We start from the raw sequence: 10,000 nt of genomic DNA, 5'->3' as shown, positions 1-10,000 counted from the left end.
TAATTACTGTGATTAATGTTAATAACAATGCGGATGTGAATATAGATTGATGTTTTGTAATTAATCTCACTAATTAATATAATTATTTAATATAATTATAACATTTCTTTACAAAATATATGAATAGAGGTGCAAGGTAATGTTTGGAAATCAATCTGTAATTTATATATCTATGTGTTGTTAGGATTGTTAAGTAGATCGTAGATCGAGATTCAGTTGATTATCTACACCTCAAAAAGGCACATGAGTTCAAACAGTTCAAACATTATTCCACTGGTTGGTTAAATTTCCCTTTGTCCTGCGTTCTTTAGAATGTGTATTAACATTGTTATGAAAAGAGGTAATTCTACAAACAAGACGTTTTAGACGCCACCCCATTCGGCTCACAGAAAGAAATACACTTACGAGGTGTAACAGCCCTGTGCTGTGTTGTTGGGGCTGTTTTACCACCTCGAACGAAATGCCATGTCGTTCATTAACACTTACTTATGTCACTCTGGCCTGGCCTCTGGAGATACTGTATGAAAGTCGGCTACAACATTAACTGTCCTTTTTTTACAATAGGTCTGGTCTGGTCGCTCACAGTCCACAGAACTGCATAGACCCTTTCAATTTGGTTCCTATAGGGTTTCTGGTTGGAACATTCAAAATCAATGCAGATATTTAATTGGATTAACCAGACCATGATTACTGGGTTAACCAGACCTAAGAATGCTCTCCAAAATGTTGACTTTAAAACATTTTTGTTTGTCCCCAAGTTACCATTAGCTCAATGTTGTTTTCTGTGCCACCGGAAATGCCTGAGGAATGTTTATTTATGAAAGGGTCTGTAGTGAGACAGGTTTGCTTATTTTGAAATTGTACAAATTCTGACTTCTAATTTAGTCTAGTTCTTCTAGTTCTTTTTCACTCTTTTATGGAGGAGACAAGTATGGATATTAGCACATTTTAGAGTGTGCGCTTCAGTTAACACGTGCTGACAACAGCTTCCTCTTAGACTGACTCATGCTAGACTTGGGGGCAATCAGTGTTGATGGAAAGGGGGGATATTTGTCATTTCTTCTCTCTCTCTCCTCTTCTTGATGGACTTTGAATATCGAAGCCCTCTGAGCTGGTGACAACTGTCATTTCTTTCTCCTTACATAACAAGTGCTTTCAGTTTAATCGATACAGCAGCAGGTAAAGGAGTTTTTTTTTTACCCTCTCAATGTGAAATACTTGTGCTTGGAAGCGTGGAGTGTGAACTTTTTTTTTATCACTTCGCATCAGTGTTTCTTGATGTGATGGATAGCTCAACTCCCGAGCACAGTGTGCCTGAACTCTGTATTTATAGAACACCAAGTCTGAAACTTGACAACCGTTGTGACTTGGCTCCAAGAAAGCTCTGGGACAAAAGTGTTAGGCTAAGCTGAAGGAAACAGTAGAGATTCAGCAAGGAAAATGTTGGACAGGCTGCATAGGCAGTGTTAGCTAGCTAATGTCATGTCTGGTCACTCCAGAACCCTGGGGAGATACAGCACAGTGCTTCACGTTTTATGAATCTTTCATAGGAGATGTTTTCCTCACAGCAAACTTCAGGGCTCTCCTCATGTTTTAGACATATCACAGTATTTTTGTTCTCCCTGGAAGAGGTCACCTTGTACAGGACACTGTGATGCCATATTAATAGTTTGCCTTAAAGAAAACACAAAACACTGAATGTCACTAGAATGACTGTAAATTACTGTAAAATATGGCACTGGGGTTTGAGACCATCACAGCTGACTTGCTGTCACACTGGATGCAGGGAACATGATGGTGTGATTGACACTTAACAAGACACAACCAAGTTGGTGTGATATTGGTATTTAATCCTAGGTGTCAATTTTCAATGGGTACTGGGTACTGGGCCTTTAGCATTATTTTTCAATGTCTATTGGTCTATTGGACTGCCTCGCATGAAGACACATTATGCTAAATTTAAACTTCTTTCCCACAGCAAACAAACTGCTAAACCTGATAATTAAGTATTGCATATCACGGTCTGTTCCTTTAGAGATATTTTAATTTAAAAATATTTTGGAATATTTATTTATTTTATTAAATTGTTACAGCTTGTTACAAATGCTCTAATTATTTATTAGTGCATATTTAGTCTTAGTTGGCACTGAAATCCTAAACTGGTGGATGTGTGAGACAAAAGTTTTTTCATGTGGCCCATAAAAATTATATATAGAGGAATCTTCTTGAATCTTGCATCTGTTAAAGGGGTATCGGGCGCATCGACATGTGACAAAAGTGGGCATGCTCCTGCAGAGTTACTCAGTGCAATATCAGATGTTTCATGCACGCAGTGGCAATGCCAGGGGTGCCATTCTCCCAACTGTAAGTCAGTATGCCATCCAGTTTTCAGGTTGTTCCAATTCCCTGACTCATTTTAACCCTTTGTGCTGATAACCTGCACCTGATAGCCTATAGATGACACAAAGAGCTCCTTCACACTGAAGAGAAAAGAAACTGCTTTCATTTCATCTGTGCGTCTATTGCAATGCCTTACAGCCATTTAAAAAGAAAGAAAGAGGGCAATTTCAGACCTCTTTGTATTCATAATTAATGGCCTGCTTAAGTCACAAGGACGCAAAAGATTACGAAAGGGGGGCTTTCTGTTCTTTAACACTCTGCTGCGTCACATCTGAGTCGTCATTAGAATACATGTTATTCACAGCACCTCACATTCACAAAGGCTTGGCTTATGCTAATCACTACACTGGCTATTTATGCACAGATAACGTTAATATTGGATTACTGTAACACACAAACCGTATGTAGGTTTAAACATACATATATCATCTCATAGAGTAGTTATATAACAATTATGTTACATTAACGCATTCATCAAGACTGTGGCCTTGTCTGACGGGCTCAAAATGTGATACATAATTTCTCTATTCATGTCGCAGTCTATTTTCAACCATTATTATTTGCGCTGGATGTCACGATATACTTGATCTGTGTGTAATTTGGAACAACACATGCCCGGGGTGATGTTTGGATTGGAGTGTGGGCGGAGAGAGTCAAGCTCACCATCTACACACGAGGGCTTGTTGCGTGTCGTCCCCGCCACTTTCCCCGGCAGACAGGAGCACTTGACCGTCTGGGACCTTTCTTCGATGCGGTTCTTATTACAGCACCGGTGGGCCGCGATGACTTCGCACGTACCTCCCTCTGCAGAGAGAACCAGAGAGATACAGACAGACAGACAGAGAGACAGAGAGAAGTTAGGTTCAGAAAATGGGCAATATTAATTAGGTCAAAGGCATGAAGCGCATCTGGTACATGTGGTGCACCCGGAAAAGTAAGAGAATCACAGGCAGCTGTTTGGAAATTACTGGCAGCTGGTGTTGTCAAAATACTGTGCATCCAATTTCACCATCCCTCTAATTTCACTGAAAATACCCCTTCAGATTGATTTTCCAAATGCACTTCCTTCCACTGGCAATGCAGTCGTCCTCCCAATGTGAATATTGAACCTTGTACAGTAAATCCTCAATTGTCAGGCTATATGGTAATTGAGATAAATATTTGCGTTAGGAAAGACTCACAAGCGAAGCCTTAATTTGATTAACCCATCTGGCCCGATGATCTATTATCGCACCGCTATACGGTGTATGGAGCAACATTAAGTCCCCCGTCGAGGAGCAAATAAGGGGCCCATTTCACGCACAGCCTCTATAAGGGCCCTCTGTGTAATTACCATGTACGCAGCTTCATGATGTGTTGCAAATTGCCCTTGAAGCGTGCTGATTATCTTATCTAAATGAGAGGGGTGTTTTTTTTCCGGAGGTTTCCATGCAAATTGGGGCCTTGATGCTGGGGAAATGGAGGGAGACCCGATGCTGCTGCGCTCAATTCGCTCTCTGGAGCACCTGCATGCCGTGTGGGTGTGTGTGTGTGTATGAGTGCATGTGTTTGTCTATGTGTATGTGTACAGAAAGTGTGTGTGTGTGTGTGTGTGTGTGTGTGTGTGTGTGTGTGTGTGTGTGTGTTTGTATGCGTGCATGTGTTTGTCTATGTGTATGTGTATAGAAAGTGTATGTGTGTGTGTGTGTGTGTGTGTGTGTGTGTGTGTGTGTGTGTGTATGTGTACATGAATTTTTGTATGTGTGCATGTGTGCTTGTGTGTGTGTGTGTGTGTGTGTGTGTGTGTGTGTGTGTTTCCACTGCCATTGAGAGGGGAGAGCTTTGGACTCTGGGAATGGAGGACAGGAGACAGGGTGACTCAGTTACCAGTTTTCTTCAGTCTATTGAAATTCAAAACAATGAAGAGCAAAGGAAAGTGATAGCATACGCTTTGTCCAGTAGAATGTACAGCTGTGTTGGAAGAGATTAAAAGCAAAGAGGAACACACACACACACACACACACACACACACACACACAGTCTGAACATAGCTTATGATCTCAGATACACAGACACTCCCCCTACAGCAGCTAATATGACACTAGAACAATAGCAAGAACCTAAGGGATCACTGGCGATGGAGCCACTGCTCAGGGAATCCCCCCCAACACACACACACACACACACACTTTCTCTTCTTCTCACACCACCTTCCTTCCTGTTCCTCTCCTTCTCTCCCTCCCTCCCTCTCCCTCTCCCTCTCCCTCTCGCTCCTTTACCGGAGGAGGATTTAACTCCGAGATCCGTGAGGTGGGATGGGGGGGCGACTGGGAGGGCAGGAGGCTGCCAGAGCCGTGGCCGGAGCCTGTGAGTAATGGAGCAGCCACTGGAAGTGCCCCTTTCGCACAATTATAAAGCGGCCGGCTAATGCAGCCAGCGGGGGCTGCTGGAGAGGGGCCCTCAATCAGCGGCGCTCCCCTTCCAGACGCCCAGGGAAGAACTCTTTATCTTCCCGTGACAGCTATCGCCCCGCGCGCGCCGCCGTCCAACAATTAAACCGGAGCTCGTCCGAGGACACTGAGGAGAGGGAGAAAGGAGAGACGGGGGCAGAGAGAGAGAGAGAGATAGAGAGAGAGAGAGAGAGAGGGAGAGAGAGATAGAGAGAGAGTGAGAGCAAGACCTTCACATGTTGAGTAAGCTGCATGAGGCAATGGAACGCTCACAGGCCTTTTGGACATTTTCATGGCCATGTCTGCCTTTCTTTCTTTCCTTCTTTCTTTCTTTCTTGTTGTTGTTATTGTTTTGTTGTTGTCAAAGAGAATGAAAATGTGTGGGCGGAAAAAAGACCAAAATGCGAAAGAAAAAAAATCTGGACATTATCAAGGCTGCTTGCCAAACAGCTGCAAAGTGCTGTGTCCGGCCAAATGAACTGCACTCTCAGTCAGCCAGACAGGTTTGGTAACACTTTTCCCCTCGAATTTCGATCAACATCCGACACATTCGCTCCACAGCCCGGGCAGCTGTGCCGCTGATTAAAAGTGAAACCCACGGCCGTGTTTAACCACCTCTCTTGCCATATTACTGTCGCCCTTTAAAAGGTTAGGCATTGATCTATCGAGACCCGACGCTGACCTCAAACCGTAAAAGTGCGAGGAAGGGGGAAATCCTCCGGGACCTGCTTTCAAACTGCCATGGCTGCAATGTTCTCTTTTCACCTCAGCTTTCATTTTTTCTTACCACCACCAGCATCTTGCTGCTCCCACGGCAACTAGCCGTGTGTGTGTGCAGCCTTGACGCAAAACCTTACACCTCCTCTTGCCTTAATGTCAAGAGGTCATTTGTATTTTACCACGCCTTGTAACCTTGGGCTCACCTTAAGTAGAAAACACACACACGTGCGCACACACACACACATACACACACACACACAGCCAACAGCCATTCACACCCTGCTCGTTTTTACAGTTTTTACTGTTCTTACTGTACCAATCACCATGAGGAACAGAGTGAGCTGACCTGCAACACCCACTTCCCCTTCCCACCCACACACACACGCGTAAACATGAACTGTGTGTTCTAGGCTGTCATGGACCTCTGAGTGTGTGTGTGTGTGTGTGTGTGTGTGTGTGTGTGTGTGCTGGGGCCTAACATGGAGGCATTAATTGGCACCAACCTTGGGCCAGATTAGGAACATGCCTGAACGTCTCCCCTCTATAGACCTCTGAAGTTCGCCTACAAAAAAGCCACCATCTTTGCCCAAATAAGGAGATCCGGTATCTCAAGATTTTTTCTATGGGAAAATAACATGGGGATTTTGAATTATCGCACCTGTTAAACTCTCACGGGGACGAAGAAATTGGAAATGCAGACGTTTTGCGCTACAAACTTTTGTCCTCTGCCTTCAAGTGCATACTGTGATCTTCGGTAGGTAAAGATGGCACACTTTGATCTTCGCTACCCCAGAGCTAACTTACAATGCAACTTGCCATAGGCAGTTAGCTTCAATTACCTCCCGGATCTCCTTACATGGGCAAAGATGGCAGCTTTGGATCCTTTTTGTAGGCGAACTTCAGAGGTCTATTCATGTAAGCCTAAACACACTCATTTAGTGGCATCAGAGATACTTAGTGTAAAAACATACATTTTCTTTTCTATTCTTTTGTATTTTTACCGATCAGTTATGCAACCAACAAACATTACAAATCAACCTCAGATTCATATCAATACAATAGATCAGAAAAGTTTCCTGCTGACATGAAGTCAGTTGCGCAACTACTTAAATGTTTATTTTTGCATATGAGTGCACTTTTTCCACATGCAAACCCACATGCCTGGTGTTGCCTGAAGGAACGGACTGCACAAGCTCGCACTGCTGAGACCCTGTGGAGGGGGATCTATACTTTTGGAATCGATTTCTCTGTGGGGCTCCTGCAGAGAGTCGGCTAGCAGGTAATGAGCTGGCTAAGGTGCTTGGCACTGCAGCAGCAGAAGCCAGGTGTGTGTGTGTGTGTGTGTGTGTGTGTGTGTGCATGGTTGTTATTGTGTGAGTCTGTATGTCCATGAGTATGTGTGTGTGTGTGAGTGTGTGTGTGCTCGGGTGTGTAAACTGTAAGGTCAGGTAAGCACCACTTTGTCCAGCCATCAAGCTGTCTGTATGTGTGTGTGTATGTGTGTGTGTGTGTGTGTGTGTGTGTGTGTGTGTGTGTGTGTGTGTGTGTATGTGTGGGTGTATGGGGGAGGGGGTGGGGGGTGACATTAAACCATCACGTTCCAGAACCATCTGTGCTCAGAATGGGCTCTGCAGTAATGGCCCCTTCCCCACTATGATCCAAGCCGTAATGGAGAGCTGCTTGGAGGACAAACAGCCACTTGGCGGCATAATTACGGCGCCCGGTTACACCTCAAACCTCATTCTGGGCATCTCTTTTCCGTCGCCTCCAGGTAATTACGGGATCATTACCTGTCTCGGTTTGTAAGTGTTTATTTATGCGATGGGTGCATTTGCAGGAGGGCTGGACCGAGCATATGTACGCGGTGTAAAGAGCTGGACCGTGCAGACCGCTCGCTCGTGGCTCCTTCGCATGTCTGCGGAACGCGCCGCCCGCGCGTGAAGGCGGGAGGGAGTAGGCGGATCTCCCGGATTGCATCTCACTTAGGAGGAGGTGGACAGTGTACAATCCTCGCTGGCCCCGGTCATTTTTCTCCTCCGCTCGGCGCGGTGAGCGGAGCGAGTAAGGTCACTGGCTTATTGGACGAGGCGATTATGCTTAAGGAAATCAATGCCTCATTGTTTTCGGGTTAGGCCAAGGGCCAATTAAAATGGCACTAATGAGAGACTGCTGTATTAGGCAGAGAGTGATAGCGACGGGAAGGGCTGTGCATCTGTTTCCCCAGGAGGAGGCCGCTTAGGTACGAACGGGCCATTTATGATGCGGGCAAGGTTTGTTCTGCATTGTGTGTTTTTTTAGTAGAGGAAGGGCTTTTGCATACAGTAATTGGTGCAAAGGTACTTTCTCTGTCAGATGGACAGATGGTGAGATGGTCTCCTTCTTTTTTTATGTCTTTCTCTGTCTCAGGTGTTACACAGACACACACAGACACACACACACAGACACACACACACACACACACACACACACACACACACGCAGTTGCACAAGTGTTCAGATCTTGTCTGCAGCGCCAAGGAAACGGCTGACAAAACATCCATTGTGCACCCAAACAGTTACAAACAACACACAATACAGGAGCTGTCCAAACTATAGCTGCCCTTCACACCTACTCCCAAGAGCGCGGAGCCGAGCCGGTTGATCCCTCACCCTCACGACGCAAGCAGCGAAGTCCCAACAAATTACACAAGGACCTGCCTCCCCCTCATGTCAAAGTGAATGTCGGTGCCTACAGTTGAGATGGGACAATAAAGCACAGATATCGGTCGGCTCAGGAAAGAGAGTTGTGGAAGAAGCAATCAGGTGAATTTATGTTCTCTTCTCTCCAGGTTTAACGTCAAGTAGCAGTTATGTTAACTAACTGTGCCCGCTTGGAGTGCATTGCTCTCTAAACTGTCTTATTTGTTAACCTATCTGGGTAGTTCAGGTTTGGGTCTGTTTGGATTTGTCTGTCTTGCTTGCTTGTCAGACACTTCCAGGGCTACATACTGTAATATGTTCTGTGACTTTGTGACTGATGAGAGTGAAATTAAAATTTGACCATTCGTCATGTTATGATAAATGCTAACGGGCATCACTGTTCGTAAACTGCAGCTCGGAAAAGATAACTGCATCATGTGCGAGCAGGAAATTAAAGTTGTGCTTTCCAGCAACAACCTCTGTGGGGGGACCAGGCTAGACAATCCACGGGTACGATAGCACTTCTCAACGGGGCCCATAACCTTATTACAAGGTGACTAGGACTACATGATGTCTCTCAGTCACGGATGGAGCAAACTTTTGTAGAGGATGTCAGGTGTGACAGCGTGGTAATGGTTACTGTTTTACATGGCTCACGGGTCAGGTACGAAGGCCCCTTAAGCCAGACGAAACACTGCACTATCTTTTCCTGTCACGTCCAACAAAGCACCACACAGTGCACTGGATGTGATTGGCGCGCTCACACTGCAGGTCAGAACTGCTCACACTGCATGAGTCATGCATGAAGTAACTCTGACATGCCAGAAATGTTGTCTGGAGCTGAAGCATTTATGGCTATGTCTGCTAATTGGGCGTTGCAAGCCTGCTCAAAGTCTGCAACAAATCCCATGGTAATTCTGCCCCAATTCTATAGCTTGTTGATTCTATAGGTTGCGCATTAAAGACATGGATCGGGGGTTAAAACGGCGCAGTGTCTGCCCAGCTTTTGGGATTTTCCTTCGTGTCCCCAGGGAGGTCAGGCCCGGATCTGGTGTACAGTTTCACTTTCATGCTCATGAGCCCGTATAGAATCCCTTCAGCATCTCAAGCTGATTGCTGTGAAAGATTAGAGATGGAGAAGCAGAGGAAAGGCACTTCTCTGGGCTTTTTTCCCTGACAGTGATGAGTGTGAGTTTGAGTGTAATGCTTTAGGTAATGGCGAATACATTGAGTGAACCCAGCCTTTTCTTTGTCTGGATGAAAAAAAAGTTTTTTGTTGCTCTGAGCCGTCTTTTGTTTTTCCCGAGCTGACATGGATCTGGATACGGTGAAAAAAAAACACCCTGTCTGGTGAATGACAATGAACGAGAGGTTGTGACCAACAGCAAATCCATGCAATCAGCTCCGAGCAAACAATAATTAATGTCCCTGAGTAATTCAGGTGGTTCTCATGGTCTCGTCTAGTCTGCCATTGTGCTGGATCTGTTTTATTCATGTCTTCTCTGAGACACTTTGGCAAGATCCAGGTGTGAGAGGAACACGAGCCCGCTGTATGCCATCACCTCATCGGAAGGAGCGGGATATAATCATGCTACGTCTCACCTCTTTGGTGAAATATTGAAACAGGGGGGAAGACAAACAAACACGCAAACAAATTTCACTCTGACAGAGGCTATGATTTCCAGGTAGAAGCTTCATTTTGTTTGAACCGTGTTGAAATGAGCAAATAATAGTCTCTCATTGCCCCCAGGTGCACCCATGTTTTTTCCCCC

The 10,000-nt window shown here is 45.2% G+C and overlaps 1 protein-coding gene across 5 annotated transcripts in view; it reads right to left on the bottom strand.

Moving 5' to 3' along the window:
• LOC134092255 (chemokine-like protein TAFA-1) overlaps positions 1-10,000 on the bottom strand; it is a 125,022-nt gene that overhangs the window by 21,192 nt on the left and 93,830 nt on the right. For all 5 annotated transcript variants that reach the window (XR_009940184.1, XR_009940183.1, XR_009940185.1 and 2 more), the window contains exon 3: positions 3,064-3,204. Coding sequence is in view for 2 of the 5 variants with exons in the window: in XM_062545057.1 (XP_062401041.1) it covers positions 3,064-3,204 (141 nt within the window). In the remaining 3 variants the exon portion in view is untranslated. The remainder of the gene's footprint in view (positions 1-3,063; positions 3,205-10,000) is intronic.

The sequence above is a fragment of the Sardina pilchardus genome, chromosome 9 (genome assembly GCF_963854185.1).
Source record: "Sardina pilchardus chromosome 9, fSarPil1.1, whole genome shotgun sequence".
Taxonomy (NCBI): domain Eukaryota; kingdom Metazoa; phylum Chordata; class Actinopteri; order Clupeiformes; family Clupeidae; genus Sardina; species Sardina pilchardus.
The sequence above is the reverse complement of the archived record's forward strand: the minus strand, read 5'-3'. Positions and strand labels throughout refer to the sequence as shown.